A 22,338-nucleotide genomic window follows, 5' to 3' on the forward strand; every position below is an offset into this window, starting at 1 on the left:
GGTTATTTCATAAGTAAAATAAATAAATAAAACCAAAGTCAGCAAAACTGATGAAGTGTTTTATGACCACCTGTCAAATACAGTAAAACAAGACTAAATAAGATCATACAAAATTATTTAAATGTTGGTACCTGTAGTCTGTTTGCTGAAACACTGTGCTAAACCACTGATAGAAAAAAAAAATAGTACTATGTATGTGTAATATTTTATAGTATTAATGCGTATTTCTAATGTTTGAAACCTAGCACCTTGAGGCGACTGTTGTTGTGTTTTGGTGCCATATAAATAAAATTTTATTGAAAAATTGAATTGAATTGTCTGAAACCATAGATAATATCAAAAATGTTTTTTTAATCATGCCAAATCTATAACCTCAGTCAAAATGCAAAGTACTGAGAGGAGGCAACACACTCTTTTACTGACATTCTACCCCAGCACTAACTAGACTCCAATGAATGTAAAGAACACCATGTCCCAGATACTTTTTATTGGGTAATAAGGACTGGGAACAATGAAAACATGAGAAAGTTTGGATTTTTTTTAACACCATCAGAAAAGGGAACATTGGACCTCCTATGCACACACCTGGTTTGAAGGTTTAAGAGTACAGAAAAGAAAAATACGTCTTATAGTAAACATTGGTCTCAACAATACCAATAATATTCCCATGAATTCATCTTTTTTTTTTTTTTTTTTTTTTTTTTTTAAATCAGACATAAATTAGCAATGTGTGGATCAAAGTTAAATAACATTAACACCCAGCTCAGGTGATGCTTCCATCATTTGGATCCATATCATATACAATATCTATATCTGTACAAGCTGAAAAACTCAAGAAAATATATGTCTCAAAACATATTAATGTAGGGCAAGTGTACAGAGCTTTAAGGAGGACATCACACTAAAAGAGAGATATGGTACCTGGAAAAAACTGTGTGCAGATCTTTTTTTCAAGTGGCATATAAACCGTCACTCTATGAATTAAGTGGAAAATTAAATTATGTAAAGCAGTGTTTTAATGCTTCACTCTACAAAGGATGTTTAGCCAGCTGAAAATATATTGCCTGTTGAAAGCACACTCCTGCTGCTGGATGAGTCGTCACATTGACGATGGTGTCTTCTTCAACTTTTTACGATGAGAGCTAAGAGGGTTTTCACATATCCTTAGGTAATGAAATGAGCTCTATCTATGGAACAGCACATAAACCCTGGGTCCTGGTAAAGATTAGAAATTTAACAAAGTGGGAGATGAAGATTTGAATATTTAATGTGAGACCTGAGCCTCACTCCTGAAAGTCAATGGAGATCAAAATTTGTTTTAGTTTAAGACATTCGGATGAGATGAGGTTTTGGAGGTAAATGCTTCCACACAGCAGACTTTTTTTTCCCTTCCAAAAGTAAGGAACCTTGAGTTAATACAGAAGACTGCTACATCGATATCTGAAATGTGACTAATAGGACTGCTGTGCATGTCCATGCCTGCTGTGCTGCTTGCTTGGAGCTCCAATGTTAATCATTCCAAGTAAAGAAAGAACATATTAAAAAAAAAAACAAAAAAAAAACCCTGCAATATATAAATACAGAATTCAGACAGCTCTGGTGGAAGAGGCAAGTGAAGGGTCAATTCTGGTCTGTCGAGTAATTTGACAGAGGGAAAAAGTGATAACTTGTGTATGATGTTGCCCTCAGGAGAAGAAACCTGCTAAGTGTTTTATGGAATGGAAGATTCGTGTTCAGTTTGTAAGTCACATAGGCAACAAAATGAACCGAGCCACAGAACTTGCAAATTTAGGATACATCAACACTGAAGTTTCAATTTTCTATTCCTGAGACATTTATAGCATATACAAGGCTTCCAGGACACATTGACACCACGTGGTCACCGGTGCTGATGTGCTTTAACTTGTTTGTAAAGACCGATTTATGCTTTCTCTGTCTGAGGTCCAGTGTTGGGTAATGTTACTTCTAAAAGTAACTTGTTATATTGCATAATTACAGCATTAACAACTGAAAACTAATTACCTTTAGAATATTTCTGCATTCAAAAAAATAAACCTTTCTATTTGAATTTAGTCTGGGTACACTAGTTATACATCTAGGAGTGTAATCTACTGTAACTCTGAATGTAGCTGATAGTGGCAGCTTGTGCTCTACCACATAACCAGAAACACACCTCATTTCCCTCAGAGTGATGGGTTATTGCAGGTGCTTCTTCAAAATGTGAACAGTAGTTCTCTAATGCCTCTGTGGTGTACTGGTTAACACCTTCACTTTACATGGAAGAGGAGCTACAAACACAGCCAGGGGGTCACAAGCTACTCCTAGTGCTGGTCCTCAGCTCGGATAAATCGGGTGTAAAATGTACTGCTTTGGGAATGGATAAGGGGCAGCTGAAAGTACCCAACTCTAATATGTGACTTTGCACTTTACAACACGATACACCCAACACTGCTGAAGGACTGATGTAGGGTTATATCTGTAGGCCATTTAAAAGATGGATGAGCAAACATGAGGGGGCAAAGGCTGCGGGTCCATATGTACTCCTGGTCCTGTAACAGTGTATGGGAAAATACCTAGGTGAGGGCCGAGGGTCAAACACTTTCCTGATGAGTTTATGTTTTCAGTCACTCATTTTGGGTCATATTTAGTCCTAAATTTGAGAAAGCAGGATTATCTGAGATATGCTCATTGATTAACAACAAGTTGGCAGCCAATAAGTATGTGATTTGTCCGATCCACACCGCACACCCAGCTTTAAAACACCAAGATGAAGATGGCCAAAAAGCCTCATCTCGAGGCTTCAAAACGGGTGGCATGACTGACCGTGTCAATTTTTTTATACAGGCTATGCTTGAACCAAAAATACCATAACTGATAGTTCTACTTTGTCCTCCCGACAGCAACAAAGAAAGGAGCCTGGTTCATTGTCTTTACTGGATGACATAAAGAAGTCCAGAAACTTAAAATGTAGACGCCCGCATAAACAAGGAAAGCGGCCCAAACATCCAATGAAAGACATCAAAAATGAAATACTCGTAAATCACAAACGAACTGAATTGTCCTCAGAATTAGAGTTCATGCTGTCTGCACCGTGAAAAACAAACACACTGTTGCTGTAAGTTCTGGATTTCCACAAAACTGTGAGCATGTTTGAGTACATTAAATGAGAGTATAACACGCCTAAAACGCAAACTCCCATAAAATCCTCCATTTGGTAGTTTTGCGTTCACACCTCCACCAGAATTGTCCTTTCCTCATGAAATCTCAGCCTGCACCAGCTTTAACAACACTTTTGAGCCAAACGGGCAGCAGAAACTGTTACCCAGGCCCGGACAGATGTGGTGTTGAGGCAACCTTTGGATCATGGGGCCTCCATTTGCTTCCAAATGAACTCTGGTGGCAGCCTGTGCTGTGAAAGCAAACTGATTTCTATCAAGCCTATCTACTGAGCATCAATGCTAAAGAAAGCTGCAAGTCTAAACCCTTTGATATAACATGTTGTGCTTGTGTCCTAATCCATGTGAATCTGTATGCTTGATTAGAAAGTGGGTGTAACAAACCAGCTACACTGGAAATATACTCATCTTTCTCTCCATTGTGGGTACTGACATTCAGGATGCAGGATGACATTCAACAAAATAAAAAAACCAGAAGCCCATTCCAGCAGACCAGAACTAAACGGCAACAATGAATCATATTGTTCCACTCATATCGGACAAAATGAACTGAACTACAAGCATGAAAGTGACCTTTTTTGAGAAATCAGGAAACTGGAAAAACCACCATCACTGTAGCTGTTGTAAAAGCCTTGAGTTTTATGCATTCTCCAAGAACTGAATTTATTTTAATGATAGCAAATTATTCCTCCTTTTTCACTGGAGCTCCTGGGAACCCCATAGGAGCCCTCAGGAGGTCCCCGATTCCACTTCTAGTAAGCCAACTCAGGCAGAGGCCACGTCCTGGGAGTCCTCCTTATTAGGCTGATAAATATCAGACAGCAAAGTGGCCGGAGTCCTTAGTTGCGGTTTGCTGTCGCTCTCAGTAGTATGTGCACCAGTTACTATAATCGCTGGGCATCAGTCCACCGGTGATAAGCAGAATTAGGTCTACAAACCACCAGATTCCCAGGCCTCCCAGAGTGAGCAGCTTCCCAACCGCAGTCCCTGTGTGGCCCAGGCAGAAACGATCAACCCCGAAACAGCCCAAGAAGAAGGAATACAGCAGTGTGGTGATGAAGTAGTGTCCAGTGTATCTGTAAAACACATGGCAAGAATTTAGATGAGTTGCAAAATGTATTTCATTTACACACCTGGACCTCAGCCAGGTTCCAAAGTTGGAAAGAGTTTAAATCGGCATCAGTTCACTTTATTTCAGATTGCAGCAAGTTACTGACATTTCACAGAGTCTGGTTACGACAATCTCATCCTTTGTGGATGCCCCATATGGCTCAAGAAGGTAATAAACAAACACATAAACAGATATATATTTTAATCATAATGATTAAACAAGCCACAAGATTAAAAAGAAAAGGTGTAGACAACCTGCAGTTGTGATCTACAAGGAGCGGACAGAATAAAAGAAACACCTGCTCTGTATTGTATAATTGGCGGACGGAGGCACGGGGGAAACTGAGCATTTGAGCCTGGTTTATCTGAAGCCTGGGAGGCAGCACAGTCTTTGTACAGGTGCTGCTTTGATTGTGCCCGTTCACTGCAAATGTCTGATGTCTATGCAGTTACTATAGAGATTAGCCTGATGTGCTCATGAATGCTGTGTGTGGTGTGAAGTTATGAGGGCAAAAAGAAGTTGTGATCCTATGGCTAAACATTGCCATCTAGTGGTGAGCCTACGCTTTGTCACTGTGGAAAAGGTCTTTAAAGCACAAATGCGTTCCTCTATAAAAGATCCATGAGAGCAACTTGATTTTGAATTGATAAAATTCTTCCTGTGGAGAAAATTACTGAAGAGGCAAGGTGGATCATATTCATTTTGAAAATAATGTATACATCAAGAAGTGACCATATCTGGGTGAGATTGTGGAGTTCTGACTAATAAGGTAATGAATATGTGCAGGATCCACAAACTACATAACATACAGAGACGTACAGCTGCTAATAGACTAGTACACCAATTTCACTGACCAAAACCACAGCACAAACATCTACCACAGAGCAGACCATGTTATTTGTCAGACAACACTACCACAACAACCAGCTGGTCTGTGCAAAGTCAGGCAGAGTGCACATGAGGAAATAAATAACTACACATATGTATCGATACATATTTGTAGTATCGGTCAGGCTCTGAAGCAAGGTTATTATCGTTAACGAAAACTAACGAAATAACGAAAACTAGAAGTGAAAAAACATTTTCGTTAACGGAAATAAAAATAAAAACAAAAACAAAAAAAGTAAAACTAACTAAAACTGTAATGAGTGTTCACAAAACTAACTAAAATTAACTGAATTTATAGCAAAAATGTGTTTAGTTTTCGTAGATGTGTGTGTGTCATACAATAGTCAAGGGTGAAAATGAAGTTTAGTTTCCAGATTTTTTTCTTGCTGTGTCTCATTATGCCAGCAGGTGGCAAGTACGTTAGTCGAGTCGTCTGTGTTGCTGCTCCGTCCACGCGCAGAATCATGTCAGGAAAAGTCGGGAGAAAGCGCCAGAATCCAATTTGGGATTACTTTGAATATGACTGTGTTTTGGATAAAGCAAGTGTCTTGTAGTGGAAAGAGACAAATTATAAGGGACATTTCTAAAGGGAAAAAAAAATCCCACAAACCTTAAAGTGCACTTGAAAAGTTCACACAAGAAGGCTAACCTAGCTTACCTTGAGAAGGGAGCACACTCAACCCTCATCCCCAGAAAACAGAAGCTAACCCCAGGCAAGGCAGCGTGATGCATCCCGAGACAACAGGACGGGGATATCTACATAACTGTGTGAGTCAATTGCCTTCAAAAAGTTTATCAATTCACTTGAACCAAAATTACGAACACCCGGTGCTGCAAGAGTTAATAGTCTCATTGGGGCCAAGATATAAATTTTATAGTTGCCTGGTATCAATGGTTGTTCATCTGCACTAATTTATTTATTTATTTAAAGAACCCATAGGTGGGAATGTGAGTTGTCTGTCTCTGCGTGTTAGCCCTGCGACAGACAGGCGACCTGTGCAGGGTGCAGGGTATGGTAGCTGGAATAGCAACATACCCAAGGATAAGCAGGGCCCTATTTCAGGAAGCCGGTTTAGTGCAAACTCTGAGTAAGTATACCCTGAGTTAACGAAAACTCTGGGTTTTCGGTTTCACAAAGCGAGTTTAGATTAATTCTGAGTGAGTTACTATGACGACACACTCCGTGAAGCTAACCTGCCCCCTAGCAGGTTTACTTCAACTAACCCCGACCTTCTCCGCCTCTTTGTCAGAAACCTGACTGTAGGAAGTGTCAGACATGGCGTGCCTCTTCCTTGAAGAGCCAGTAGATGTTGAAGCCCAAATTCTCCGCAGAGCTCTCCGCCGGGAGAGAGTGATTAGAGCGCGTTTGGACATTTGATCATTTCCTGATGATTTCCTGTGTGAACGTTACCGTTTTTCAGCACAATCTATAATTTATTTGAATAAAATCCTCAGGCCTAATATTGCTCATGTGACACATCGCGGACATTCTCTCAGTTCTGTACATATTATTTGTATTGCACTTCGGTTTTTTGCAAACGGGAGCTTTCTGTATAATATTGGTGACGCTGAGCACGTTTCCAAGGCTACCGTCTGTCGAGCAGTCAAGAATGTTACAGTTGCACTGAAACGTCTCCTGTACTCGTTTGTGGTGTTCCCCGGTCATAGACCCACAAGATTTATCAAAGAGGGATGCCACAAAATTGCAGGTAGCAGGATGAACAAAACTTAATACATGATGTGGTGATACTTGAACTACTACTTAAATTTTACATTTATTCTCACGGTTCCCAGGCGTGATTGGCTGTATAGATGGCACTCAATTTAATTCAATTCAATTCAATTTTATTTATATAGCGCCAAATCACAACAAAAGTCGCCTCAAGGCGCTTCATAGATACAGAGAAAAACCCAACAATCATATGACCCCCTATGAGCAAGCACTTTGGCGACAGTGGGAAGGAAAAACTCCCTTTTAACAGGAAGAAACCTCCGGCAGAACCAGGCTCAGGGAGGGGCGGCCATCTGCTGCGACCGGTTGGGGTGAGAGAAGGAAAACAGGATAAAGACATGCTGTGGAAGAGAGACAGAGGTTAATAACAGATATGATTCAATGCAGAGAGGTCTATTAATACATAGTGAGTGAGAAAGGTGACTGGAAAGGAAAAACTCAATGCATCATGGGAATCCTCCGGCAGCCTACATCTATTGCAGCATAACAAAGGGAGGATTCAGGGTCACCTGGTCCAGCCCTAACTATATGCTTTAGAAAAAAGGAAAGTTTTAAGCCTAATCTTAAAAGTAGAGATAGTGTCTGTCTCCCGAATCCAAACTGGAAGCTGGTTCCACAGAAGAGGGGCCTGAAAACTGAAGGCTCTCCCTCCCATTCTACTTTTAAATACTCTAGGAACAACAAGTAGGCCTGCAGAGCGAGAGCGGAGCGCTCTAATAGGGTGATATGGTACTACAAGGTCATTAAGATAAGATGGGGCCTGATTATTTAAGACCTTGTATGTGAGGAGCAGGATTTTGAATTCAATTCTGGATTTAACAGGAAGCCAATGAAGGGAAGCCAAAACAGGAGAAATATGCTCTCTCTTTCTAGTCCCTGTTTGGACTCTTGCTGCAGCATTTTGGATTAGCTGAAGGCTTTTCAGTGAGTTTTTTGGACATCCTGATAATAATGAATTACAGTAGTCCAGCCTGGAAGTAATAAATGCATGAACTAGTTTTTCAGCGTCACTCTGAGACAGGATATTTCTAATTTTAGAGATGTTGCGCAAATGGAAGAAAGCAGTCTTACATATTTGTTTAATATGTGCGTTGAAGGACATGTCCTGGTCAAAAATGACTCCAAGGTTCCTCACCGCGTTACTGGAGGCCAAGGTAATGCCATCCAGAGTAAGAATCTGATTAGATACCATATTTCTAAGATTTTCAGGGCCGAGTACAATAACCTCAGTTTTATCTGAATTAAGAAGCAGAAAGTTAGCGGCCATCCAGGTCTTTATGTCTTTAAGACATTCCTGCAGTTTAACTAATTGGTGTGTGTTATCTGGCTTCATGGACAGATAGAGCTGGGTGTCATCTGCATAGCAGTGAAAATGTATGCTATGTCTTCTAATGATACTGCCTAAGGGAAGCATGTATAATGTAAAAAGAATTGGTCCTAGCACTGAACCCTGTGGAACTCCATAATTAACCTCAGTGTGTGAAGAGGACTCTCCATTTACATGCACGAATTGGAGTCTATTAGATAGATATGATACAAACCACTGCAGCGCAGTACTTGTAATACCTACAGCATGTTCTAATCGCTCTAATAGGATATTATGATCAGCGTTCGATACTGTGGCTAACGATTAATAAGACGATGTCAGAGGAATTGGTGCACAAATTATCATCACTCACAGATCAGTGCTGTCGCTCTCTATACACAGTTCGCACGATTGCAAAGTGAAAGCAAAAAAACAAGCGCAAATTCAAACGCGACTTCAATATGTCACATATTGACAGTGGCTCACCGATGCCAATGACATAATTACCCAGCTACATTTCTGAAAGAATGCAAAAGCATTGACATATATTTTTCCTACAATAGCCCGATGGGCAGGGAAGAGATAGATTTTGGTAGCCCGACTGAAAAAATCGCTAGCTCCGGGACGTCGGGCTAGCGATATTGCGAGCCCTGTATCTGATTGAGGAATCACTCATCTTTGGAAAAGAGAGTTTATTACAGAGAAATGGCTCTTTCCAAAATAAAAGCTATACTATCCGCTTCTTCTGGGCTATATTCTCAGCAGCATAAGGAGAATCATGTGCTAACAGCTGTCTAAATGACTCGGCTAAAGTTAGTAGCATGCTTGTTGTATTTGTCTTTGCACTAGGATGATGTCGGCGTAAATGTGCAGTCATATTCGTTGTGTTCCCACTAGTGCTTTCAGGTTAATCTCGTTGAAATGACCTTAACACCACAACACGGCAAATCTCCGTTAATGAGCTACCGCCGATCGCTCCGTGCATGGGGCTAGACGGCCAACACGTTAACGAGCTAACTGCGCTAACACACTAGTTCACACCAATGTAATTGAGCATTGCATGGCACATCCAACATACTGTTTTACTTTAGTCCATGACTCGCTTACCTTCAGGGTCATACGTCACATGAAAACCAAAATAATTCCAAACGCCAGATCTGAATGAGGTTCAATTTGCCTGTTACAAGGAGAGCTTAACTTCTGTCTCGCTAGCTTGCCCTGCACTCTTCCTTCTGACTATGCTGTCTGTGTTGAGCGCTCAGTGAATCTGCATTCGACTACTCCGCCTAGGCTGCACTGTCGAGCCTAGGCGGAGTAGTCGAATGCAGATTCACTGAGCGCTCAACACAGACAGCATCGTCAGAAGGAAAATTGATAAAATAAATTACAAATGTTGTATTGTTCGATACATATGCGTACCGAACCGAAAGCACTGTATCGAACGGTTCAATATCGATACGAATATCGTTGCACCCCTACTTTTTGGTCCTTGTGTACTGGCTTCATTTTTCAGGTCCATAGGTTACTGCTTGGTTTCAGCGGCCGCAAGATGATGACAAATACACACCAATAAATAAATACATATATGCATACATACATTTTTAAAAAGTTCATTAATAGCCCGAGAAACACAACAAAGGTCTCAAGACACCGTTTAATTCTGTGTAAACAACTGTTATTCCAGGCACAGAGTGAGTCATCCTCTAGTGGAAGGTCAGGGGTTTGAGTCACGGCTTGAATTCCAGTCTGAATGTCAATATATTCTTGGACAGGATACTGAACTCCAAATTGCCCTGATGTATCCGTGGTGGTGTGTGATGTTCTGTAGGAACGTCTTTGTGAATGTAGCCTGTAGTGTAAGACTGCGCAATTCAATTTCTAGAACAATAATTTTAAATTAGTCAGAATGTTATCTAAAACAAATGTTGAATTTCAAAGCTTCACAGCTAGAAGATCTCTAAAGGGGCAAAGAACGATATAAATATATGCTTTTCATGCCACACTATCAAGATATTGGCGCTAAGGGTCAGGTTGTTCACTGAGAGATAACTTAGAGCTGTAGATAATAAATATTACATTACACCTTCAAAATACGATTTTGGTTAGAGCTGTAACCAACTGTTATTTATCAACTGTGAATCTGTCATTTATTTTTAGATGCCGCAAGTTTAATCATGATCATAAATAACCCAAAGAGTTCATAATGTGAAAAAGAAAAACATTCTCTTATGGGAGGCTGAATGAAATGGCTGTGGTAGTTTCTGAAAAAAAATCTGACTTCGAATTAGGTGCCAATTCACTTCCTGTCAGTCAGATGATTAATTAGATGTTTCATCTCTGATTTGGACATATGAAGGTGTGTGAATAGCATGTTAATCATTCCTTAGAGTCTGACAGGAAGAGATCATGCCTGATCAGTGGCTTGAAGTCTAATTTATTTGCGGCTCCAGTCCTGGCTTCAACACCACCGCACAGCTGCTAAGAAATCGTAATCTTCTGATAATGTTAATCCTAGCTAGGTACTGAGGTCATGCCATTGTGTGTCAATTTCCTTCTGTCTGTCAGAAACTAAAGGCCAGCCAGACCTTATCATCCAGATAGCAGAAATGAAGTCAATTGATTTTTTGCAACGCTACAACCTTTCAGGTGCTGCAAACACCTTCAAGTCTTACATTTTCAAATGGAGCCTCTTAGTCATACAAAAACATCAGTCTAGCACAACCATCATCCCTTGCTCTGGCTTCTCTCATAGCCCCTTTCCATTAGTACTTAGATTGGCTGAACTTGTTTTCCATTTCAATAGAGTACCACCTAATGTGCGCAGGGTCGTTATAGCAACACGGGCGAATATCCCATTATACCGTGTATGAGTTTTTGTCAGATTCTGGGACGACGGTGTTGTTTTTTGTGCAGCCAATTCGCTCGTTGCCGGGTTTCAAAAAGGGCGGGTTTTTTGGGGTTTTTTGTGTCCCGTTTGGATCTTTAGCCATCAGAATTGTTGTCTTAAGGCCAAGAAAGATGCCAAGTGGATTTCTTTTACCAAGTGGATCATCATGGCCTTGCCATATTGGTCCATTTGATTGACCTTTATTATAATTATGAATTTATTTTATTTTCGGTTGCTACAAACGGGACAGACATGACTGGGAGGATAGGACCGGGAGAAAGAATGAAAGAAAGAGAGGGAGAGAAAGAAAACCAAAGGGGAGAAGAGACGGTGAGAAAGGGGGGAAGAAAGAAAGAAAAACAAACAAAACACCTGGATCACCTGTATGGAGAAAAAAAAAAAAACAGAAGAGAAAGCAAACAACAAAAAGAGCAACAAAGTAAAAAACAGCACCATCACAATAAACTAGCTAGCAGTAGATAACAGTAGATACTAAATATTAAACGATATTGTGCAGCACGCAAGATAGACAGCGCACAATATGCTTTGAGGCAGCAGCCAAGAAAGGTGTAGTCTGCGTCTGTGAACACCCGTGTGTACACCTGTGTGCACACCTGTGTGGATCAGCATGCTTGTATTCCAAAGGTTTCTCCATGTAACGATCTGCTAGGGAGTGTGGGGAGCCATAGCCCCGTCCACCAGGGTATGAAGTAGGTATGGAGGAGATCCAGGCCCCAGATATCCAGAGGCCCCAGAGTACAAGGACCCGAGGAGGACCACCAAAAGGGGGGGAACCGTGCCACCCTCCTGGGAAGAGCTGAGTAGAGCCCCAAACGAGAGGTCACCCAGCAGCTACAGAGCAGAGGCCAGAGGGGGTTGCAGTGGCGTGCCTGCGGGCTCTGCCGGCAGCCAGCTGTGCCAGAGAGGACCGAGCTTCAGGCCCAGAGGCCAGAGGCCTGAGGGCATCACACCCCCCGGAAGGGGGGTGTGATGCGCCCAGCCCCAGACGACAAAAAGGGCAGTTTTGATTTTTGTGAGGGAGACACTCTCATGACTCGGGTGATGCCACTGACTAGTCAATCTTTGGTATACAGTAAGTTGACATTTTTGGATCCCTTGGAGTCCCAGCAGAGTTCAAATCAAATCAAAATTTATTCATATAGCACATTTAAAAACAACAATGTCAGTCAAAGTGCTTCACAAATTAAGAGCAAGTAAAGTAATTTACCAACAGTGAGACAACAGCAACACAAGACAAACATAGAAAAAAAAAAAAAAAAGTACTGCAAAAATATGTTACTTTTCTGAAAAGTAATGCAGTACATTACTTATTAATTACTCACTAAAGAAAACAATTTATTACACTACTCATTACATTACTTTCATGATACTCTGAAACATGACCTCCAATGCATTGGGACTAGAACCATCTGAGAAGCCTCACTGTGATCGCCACTGTATAAAGATATACGTGTAGAAGTGGAGGCTACAATGATATAAGCCTGACTGCTCATCACTGTCTGTGGGAGATCAGCTGGTACGGGGTCAAGAACCAAAGTTGTGTTAGCAGCATAATGATGTCATTTCTGTCCTGGATGCAGTTTGCACTTTACCACAGGGCTGTTGTCCATTAAGGCAATAAAATAAAAGTAATGAATAAGAGTAAAAAGTTCAGTAAAGCAAGTAATAAATGTCCTTATCACAACTCATCAAAAGTTTGAGCATTTATTGTAGGAAAAGCGCACAGGAACAAACACGATTTTGATGTTTGTTCAGGTTTTTTTTGTCCCCGCCTGTGATGGCTGCCCTTATAGCCACACAGTGGTAATATCCACCATGTTAGTGTAGAGGCTTATACATAACATTGCATTCACATTTGTCTGTCTTTAAATATAGGAATTAATTTACAGGACAATAAATAACTGGTTTTGGTTTTGAATTAATTCACATATCCACATAACACTGCATTCTTAAATAAGTGCGCACATTTTAGTTTACACTGTTATGTATGATTAATCTTTTGTTTTCTGAGTTACCTTAGTTGAAGCTGTTCCAGTCCCTTAATTAAGGAGCCAAGAGGTGGAAAAGGGGCGGAGCGAGCTTCAAAGGAAGACTGCAAATTGGTTCATGCCATAACTCGGGATCATGGGGAGGAATTGGAGTTCATTATGTTAGGTTTTGTGTGTTTTACCCCTTCTCGTGTTTTTTGTGGGCTGATCAGCCACTATTTAAGTTTCCCCTTTGTCACGTTGAGTTAGGTCAGTTTGTTTGAGTTAGCAGTAGTGTTGTCAACTTTAAGTAGAGTTCTGTTATTTTGACCTATTTTATGGGCCCAAGATTTTGATTCTTTTTGCACGAGTTAACCAATTATGTTTTTTGGGTTAAATAAAAAAAATCTTTTTTTTGGACTTTAACCTGTGCCTAAGTTTCCTTCACTGCGCTGTCCAGATAGATACCTATAACACTAGTTCACCTTTGGTTCTAAGATGTTACCCAACCATTTGCTACTAGCTAGGACTGCAGCTCCACAGATTGCACAGTCCTTCTTGCTCAGTGTTATAGAAGGAAAGTTTGGTTCTGCATACACTGACTAGTATGTAGTTTGCATCAGCGTAAACTAGCACAACTACCCACAGAGGATAGGCTAACCATGTTCTGTACAGGAGTGTGGATGTTAGCCAGTAAGGAAAGAAGCCTGCTGCTGTAGAGCTGCCAGCATCATCTACACTCAGCAAACCAATGTAGAACGCTTTCACAGTAAGAGGTAGCACACATTTCAGTGGTATTTCAAATAAAACCGGGTTATTGAAAAATGAAATTAATGGTTTCAGTTTCAAATATGGAACGCCAGGACTGCCATAATGAATTAATTAAATACACCATTAAATAATTAATTAAATGTGGCAATAATTAATTAAAATTGGAATTAATTAATTAAATAAATAGTTATGATATATGTAATTAATTAATTATTGACACATTTAATTAATTATTTATGTATTTCACATTTTAATTAATTATTGACACATTTAATTAATTACTGACACATTTAATTAATTATTGACACATTTAATTAATTATTTAATGATATATTTATTTATTTCATTTTGTCAGTCCTGGCGCCTGGCTCTCATCATGAAATAATTTTATCTGTCAGCCTCACCCATCAAACTCAGGGGGCGGGGTTAACGCTGATCGAGTCAAAACCATTGCTTTGGCCTGGTGGCCATTGTTTCTAGCACACAACAACCGGCATGTGGAAGCTAACAGAACTGAGCTTTGAAAAACCCTGTTTGTGTGTTACCAAATACCGTTTTAATATTTTTTTAGCCGAGAATGTAGTGGTTTAATCTTCATGTGTCTGGTCGGTTTGTCAAGATACAGCCTCTTTGCAAAAGTGTTTCGATGATTTCGGAGATGTCTGCCCAGTCTCACGGCAAAGCGTGGGATAGACCCGCTCGCCTCGCAAGCAATCCCACCGACAAAGCGCAGGCCCCGGTACACAGCTGTAGTAACCCCCGCTGACTTCTTTTACTGAGGTTATATTTATCGGTGTTTTATTTCCTGATGTTCTTATGTGTCCTACGTGTTTCAGTCGCCAATTCTGAATTATAACTAACATTAAAAACATGTTTAAGGAGGAGAGAGAGCAAATAAATCTGTTTAACATCTGATCTTTGGGTTTTTGTTCAGTAATCAGCGTGACCTGTGTATAAACACATAAAAGAGATAACGTTGGTGTTTCCGTCATGTAGTAACTGCTGGCTTTAACTGTACAAAGGTTGTTCGACACTATGAAACACATACAGACTTCATGATGTTCGGCTAATATTTTTATTGTGAATATTAATCATGCTGACCTCGCTCTGTACACCACGCAGCGAGGTCAGCATATCCACGATATCCTCAGCTCCATGAGTTAACACAAAGTTTCCCAGCTGACTATCTAACTGCCAACTATTCCAGAGACGTGAAAATATACAGCATAAAGAAAAGTGTAAGAGACTCAGCAGCAGATTAGAATAACAGTTATACATTTAATAAATCACCAAATGAATCCAAGAAACGAGCAAACCTGTTCCGACAATTTGAATTTGTATTCCCTCAGCTGCAGACTCGCTGCTGTTTAAATGTTTGAAAAGGAAGATTAGATATAAAAAACGTCAAACATAGACTCAGTCTGCCTTCACATTTGATATGAGGCCAGCACGTATAGTGGCCTCAGCAGGCTATTACTGAAATACACGTGCTATATCATAAACTATGATATAAATAGGGAGGTCCTATTAACATGTTTAGTCTTAAAGGACACCTTCCTGCCTTTAGTCTCATTCATGAGCAGTATTAGTTTTCTTCTAACATCCAGAAGTCTGCACGATGTGTTTCATAGTTTGTAACAAGCCTTTGACAGGTAAACATAACATGACCGAAAAAGCAAAAAAAAAAAAAAAAAAAAAGAGAGAGAGAGTGTTGAGATAAGAAGAGAAAATGCTCTCAATTATGGAGACAGGCAAATGGTTCATTTATGTTTGATGTGTGTTTATTCCTCCCTAAATATCGTCGGTGAAGTTTGCCATGCACGTCAGATTTTCCTGCGCATTTTTATACGTCTGCCAACAGAGAGATCACCAGGTAACTAGGCGTGTTTCTTGAATTAGCAGCAGGTGTTAAACAGCTGACAGATGAGGAGGAGGATGCATGCAGGTAAACTGAGGGTCTGTTAAGCTGATCGCTGGTTTCGTGAGAAAAATGTCAGCTCGTTCTTTATGTTACAGAAGCACAGAGACACAAGACCAGGCGGAAAGAGACGATCGTTCGGTGAAAATGAGAATCTGCGAATGCAACATGTGGAACACGGAGAGTGGAATATGTAAACAAACCGGTTAACGTACCCCCTCGGTGCACTCTGCATGCTAATTGTTAGCAGAGCTAGTGAAATCTCTGAAAACATCTGAGCACTTTTGCAAACATGTTCTATGTTGACAACCTGACCAGACATACGTTGCGACATTCGCGGCTAAAACACTGTTAAAAGTGTAGCTGGTGACAGAAAAACGGGGTATTTTAAAACTACACCACCACCATTGCTGCCTGTGATTTGATCTGCATTCTGGGATACCTGGCTGCCCCAAGTCTACACAAGCAATCGATTTTCTAGGATCGACCTGTTTTGACTTACTTTGCACGGCAACCAATCAAATGTTAGAGAAGCTGCATGGGCAGCGTTAACCCCGCCCCCTGAGTTTGATGGGTGAGGCTGACAGATAAAATTATTTCATGATGAGAGCCAGGCGTCAGGACTGCCAAAATGAAATAAATAAATATATCATTAAATAATTAACTAAATGTGTCAATAATTAATTAAATGTGTCAATAATTAATTAAAATGTGAAATACATAAATAATTAATTAAATGTGTCAATAATTAATTAATTAAATGTGTCAATAATTAATTAATTAAATGTGTCAATAATTAATTAATTAGATGTGTCAATAATTAATTAATTAAATGTGTGAATAATTAATTAAAATGTGAAATACATAAATAATTAATTAAATGTGTCAATAATTAATTAATTACATGTGTCATAACTATTTATTTAATTAATTAATTCCAATTTTAATTAATTATTGCCACATTTAATTAATTATTTAATGGTGTATTTAATTAATTCATTATGGCAGTCCTGGCGTTCCATATTCAAATGGCTCACAAGTGAATCACTGCAAAGATCATTTTAACCTCATCTGTTAGGTAAACAGTGAAAATTGAGCACACAGTGTTTTCTTGGTTATGTTAAGAGTGTTGTATTTTTTTTGTCCCACTTAGGTGCCAAGGAAATTAGTCAGCAGGAACATCTACGCTTTTGACACAGATTCTGTCTTAATCTGTCCGCTTGTTTATTTTCCACATAAACCTTTCACAATAAAGCTCAAGATCCTGTTGCAAAAAAAAAAAAAAAAGAATCATGTGAAAGAGTATGCAGAGTATTTAAGGATTAGAAGCAAAAAAGAGCCGCCAGGTGCTAAAAGATAAACCTTAGACTCAAACATTAGAACAGGCTTTTCCCCGCAGCATGCTGTGTAATAAATACTCACAAAGAAAACGGCAGCTGTTACAACTTATGTCTAAAAATGCATCGTTTCATGCATCGGTTAAAACACTTGACTCCAGGTACATGACGCCCAGCTGGAAACACTTCACGCAAGTCGAGCTGCCCGAGATTCACAGAATTTACAGAAAATGTTAAATTTTTGTGATTTATATCGTTATCGGGACGATAGATGTCTTATATTGGGATATGAGATTTTGGTCATATCGCACAGCCCTAGGTGTAAATATCAAAAACTATGACCATATGTGAGAACTCTACAGGAGAGTAAAACTAGAAAAAAAAAATTTACAGATAGGGGAAACTCAGGAACAGCCATTTATATATTTAAACACATGCTACCCATGTACGGACTACAAACTACTGCACAACACCCTGGCAATCATGTGCTGAAACTGGTCACAAACAAGGTGATGCAACGAAAACCTCCTCGTGACTGCTTTGGTCGCTACTAGATTTCCACTAAAACCCATAGTTTACATCAAAGACACTGACTTGTCAGGAGGGGCAAGTCAGGAAAGGCATCCAGCGTTAGGGCTGCTCGATTATGGCAAAAATGGTAATCACGATTATTTTCACTGAAATTGAGATCTCGATTATTTGACGATATTTATTTAACCCTTTAAGACCTACTATAGAACCAAGTCCACCAGAGCTTATATTATTTTTTTACATGTTGTAGTGCCATTTGTGGGAGCATTTCAAGTTGCTAAATAACTGTTATAGCCCATATTTTAATAATATGTATGCATTAAGTCCATAGTAACTACATTAATTGCAAAAAAGTGCAATAAATTACAAAAAAAATTGAAAATCGTTTTTGTTTTTTTTTTACATATATTTCTACTTGGAGAAATTTAAGAGGTTTATCCCTCAAAACTTTAAATACAAAAAAGTTGCAAAAAATAGTTTACAACAACAGGAAATTTATTTTGAGTGTCTTCATAGTTTTATCTTGGAGATACACCAATTTTTATATACTGCAGGAAAAACAAAAAAAACAATCCTATGATGCAAATTTGCAAAGAAAACAGCATGTGCATCAAAATAAACTATTTCCAGCAGTGCAATTCGAGCTCTAAGCATCCCAGCAACTATTCAGAAAAGTCAAACATGACCAGTGTAGGCTTTTAAGGCCTACAAGTAAAAAACTACATTTCCGCAAAAATGACGTCACTTCCGGTTTCGGCCAGGAAATGGCGGACATGCAACAGTTCGGGCTGACGACTTTTTCAATGTGGGAAGTGTTACGAACAGCTGATCGGATCGGCAAAGCGTGTTTCTGGAATATTACGTTTTTGTTCCTGCAAGCGCTTTTTATGCAATTTTTGCAAAGCTTTATGTGGAAGGAAACCGTGACCGAGGACAAGCTGATGGCATCAGATGTAAGTACAACTCCTCTGGTTTCATATGCAAAACAAATTATTGCGCTAGCTTACGTGGTTCAGGTTCTACAGGGATTTAAAAATAGTTACACAAAACGGAGCGTGCTGCTCTGACCGGATTTAAAGGGTTAACAATGACTTTAAAAAATAATATAAAATAGTGTGCAACACCACTGAAGTTTTTTTTTACCTCTCTTTTCAACCAACAGCAGTCACTCTCCTCTCCAAATAACTTCTGCTTAGCTTTCCGAGCTTCCTTCGGGTCCTCTTAATCAGTGGTCTCCAACCTTTTTTGCGCCACGGATGGTTTATGCCCGACAATATTTTCACGGACCGGCCTTTAAGGTGTCGCGGATAAATGAGGGAGGGGCTAATAATCGGCTCAGTCATTTTTAATGATCGTTGAAAGCCCAGATCGTAATCGTGATTAAAATTCGATTAATTGAGCAGCCCTATCCAGCGTACAAATCAAGCCAAACATGCAGATTAACAAGAATGACATTCATATACTGGATCGCCCTGGGTTAAAAATGACTCCTTGGCATGCTGCTGCCAAACAGGGTTCCAGTGCAATGTACTTCTGACTAGGGCTGGGTGATATGGCCTAAAATCCATATCACGGTATAATTTGAAGCATGTGCGGTAACGATATATATCGCGATATATTCTTTTCTTCTGTACAACGTATTTTACACACTATAAGGCACACTTAAAATCCTTTAATTTTCTCAAAAATCGACAGTGTGCCTTATGTATGAATTCTGGTTGTGCTTACTGACCTGAAACCAATTTTATGCAGCACACGGCGCGCAGCAATCTGTCAAAAAATGTTCTAGTACGACTTTGGTAAGCTAAACATGATATGCCATGTTCTGACTGAGAGATTTCTGAAAAAATTAAAACGCACAGCTCTGCTATTACTTCCAACATAAATGAAGAGAGAAAACTAAACAGCAGTGATGTTTGTAGAATTACTGAAGTTGGACTAGCTGGTGTATAATGATGTCCTACGTGATTGCTACCAAAACAGCTACATTAGCATAACATTAGCACAGTGAAGCTGAAGGATGAACGCTAACATTTTTCCATTTGATAAAAGTTAACGTAGGGTTTCTGGTGGTTAGGGACAAATGCAACTGCATGGCAGGATGCTATAAACGGACCAAACTTCAGTCAGGAGGACAACTGAGATAATCCATTTACAATACGAGGTTAGTCATTAACATACTGCAAGAACATGGGAATAGAGCAGCTGCGAGAGAATTTAGCATTAATGAATCAATGGTACGGAAGTGGAGGAAGCAAAGTTTTTGGCTTTCCCCATATTCCAAAAGTGCGTCGTCTCTTTGCTATTACTGTCGCCCGGCATAATTTGCAGATGATATTGTTTGCAGCCGCTCCAATGCTTTCAACCAAAACAGGCGCCGCTTGGTGACACCATCAACACGTGCTATCGCGGTAGAGCGGTATAGTCAAAATCTCTACCGCTGGCCAAATTTATATCGTTTCTACCGTATACCGTTTATACCGCCTACTTCTGACCTAACAACACCGTCAGACAAAACACCCAAACACAAGCTACAAATTCATAGAATCATCTCAACAGGACAAGGCTCAGCTGTACATCTGCATCTAAAGGATAAAGGTCACTCTTTCCAGAATGCCAATGTTTGCATTTTGGACAGAGAAGTAAGGTTTGAGAGAAGTAAAGGAGCCTCATATAGAAGCTATGAGCCACCTACAGTGCAGTCTTAAGATCCCTTTTCTGGCATTTTGACCCCACTCATAACTTGCTTCAGGCGACCTTAATAGCTCACATGATGGCGGGGTGTGGCAATGTCTCACAGAGGTTTGACTCATTGGACCTGGAGACAAAAATGACATCCTTTTAAATACTTTGGCTCATTTGACAACTCACATGCTCAACAGTAGGTCAATAGTAGTCAACAACCCTTCAGAGACATTCTCCAAAGGGGTGCAACCATACTAAGAGTTAAGTAGCTGGCCCACTCAGCTTGTTGTTTTAGATCTGAAGAAGCCTGTTGGATGAGAGGTGAAAACTCTTCATAAACCTGAAGTGCAGCGGCCTTCGTTTTTCAAGTTCTCAAGACTACCATGACCTGGATAACTAAAAACCTGGACAGACATTCTTTTCAACATACATACTGTAAATCAAAGCCCAAGTGATTCATGTGTTCTGGTGTAATGGAAATACTGAGCAAAGCAGCTGATTCATGTTTACATTCACTGAACAACAATCTGTTTGTTCTACATATTTTGGATGCATATGGAAACAGAGGCAATGTTTGAACATTTAAATATGATGCAGATCCACTCTGAAATGAACCCAGAGAACTTAAGATGGTTTTATATGAGGTAACAGCTGTTTATCCAGTGTGGCATCTCTTACTTGATGCAGGGTACATTCTCTCTGAGGAACTCTCTGGGTCCGGCACATTCTATATCATCGAGTGCAGTGCAGAAAACCCGTGTGTGGTTCACCTCTTTTTGGGTCTGGCCACCCCACTAGGTAGAGATAAAAGGCGCAAAGTCAGACATGTTCTCGATTACTCAACACTAACTAACAGTACAATGTCCTAAACACCAACAATACCTACCCCGATGCAACCAACATGTTCCATCTCCTGATAGGCAGTGTAGTTGCCCGCGTGATCCACAGGGTCTTGACAGTAGATGAATTCCTCCGGTCTTCACCACACATTGAATTTAGAAAGAAAGCAAAAGACACAGAGGTATAGTTCAAAGAAACTACGGTGTGTAGTCAAGCCAAACTGAAATGTGTAAAGACAGCCCGAGTTTTGAAGATATTATATTGTAATCTATGAACAAATGTTTTTCTAACCAAAAATAAGTTTGGGGTGGGAAATGCGGTGCTTCCAGTTCAGTGTTACTGGTGCGTAAGTAGGTATGAATTGACATATTTATAAACGTAGTCCTGTGTCAGTTTAGAGTTAGCATTGCCCAATGCTAACATGCTAATAGCTACTTCCAGTTAAAAGCATCTGAGTTACTTACAGATAACTGCAGAGGACAACGGGTGACGGAGGTTTGTACTCGAGATCCGTATAGTTTGCACTGTCGGGCGGTTCGCTGGAGGGGAGCAAAGTAGAAACCGGACCGGGAGAAGAAGCAGGAGTCTCCGTTGTCGTCGAATTTTGCGAGTGGATTCCTTCCAAACATTGTAACAATATGGCCGTTAATAGCAGCAGGAACTGTCCGCACATCAGAATATAGCTGACCGAAATCATTGTCAACTCCAAATACTACTAAGCTATTCCTCAAAGCTGTTCATGGTAACATTTGGCTAGCCACATTCAGCTAAAGATGTTTGTTTGGATCTCGATGGCCGTCTCGTGTGAATGGCGTCATCAATGAGCGTCGGAGATGAAAGTCGTTTCCGTTGAGCTACTTTTTTTTTTTAAATCAAATTGGCTTCGTGTATATCCTGATATCCTAATATCATAATATGATAATATTAAGAATGTCTTGATTGTACGATATAGCTTTAGGTAGTTTATGCACAAATGTTTCTATGTCACTATATATATATATATATATATATATATATATATATATATATAAACATAATGACAGAGATACAATAGTGAGTTGTATCTGTAAAACACAGTGGAGGCTCTGTCGTGGTTTGGCTCTCTATTTCGGCCTGTGGTGTAGGGGACCATGTCAAAATTGATGGAACACTGAAGGGATCCCAAACA

At 39.8% G+C, this 22,338-nt stretch overlaps 1 protein-coding gene across 1 annotated transcript; it reads right to left on the reverse strand.

The window, feature by feature from the left end:
- Nucleotides 1-472: 472 nt before the first annotated feature.
- tm2d2 (TM2 domain containing 2) lies at nucleotides 473-21,990 on the reverse strand. The gene is made up of 4 exons (XM_085293606.1): nucleotides 21,635-21,990; nucleotides 21,217-21,307; nucleotides 21,009-21,124; nucleotides 473-4,252 (listed from the first exon to the last, which is right to left on the reverse strand). The coding sequence occupies exons 1-4, from the start codon at nucleotides 21,865-21,867 to the stop codon at nucleotides 4,039-4,041; spliced, it is 654 nt and encodes a 217-aa protein (XP_085149732.1). The 5' UTR covers nucleotides 21,868-21,990; the 3' UTR covers nucleotides 473-4,038.
- Nucleotides 21,991-22,338: the final 348 nt, after the last annotated feature.

This window comes from Mchenga conophoros, linkage group LG12, assembly GCF_057382185.1.
Source record: "Mchenga conophoros isolate Kocher_MC1m ecotype Shallow Benthic linkage group LG12, M_conophoros_male_GT1.1, whole genome shotgun sequence".
NCBI lineage: Eukaryota > Metazoa > Chordata > Actinopteri > Cichliformes > Cichlidae > Mchenga > Mchenga conophoros.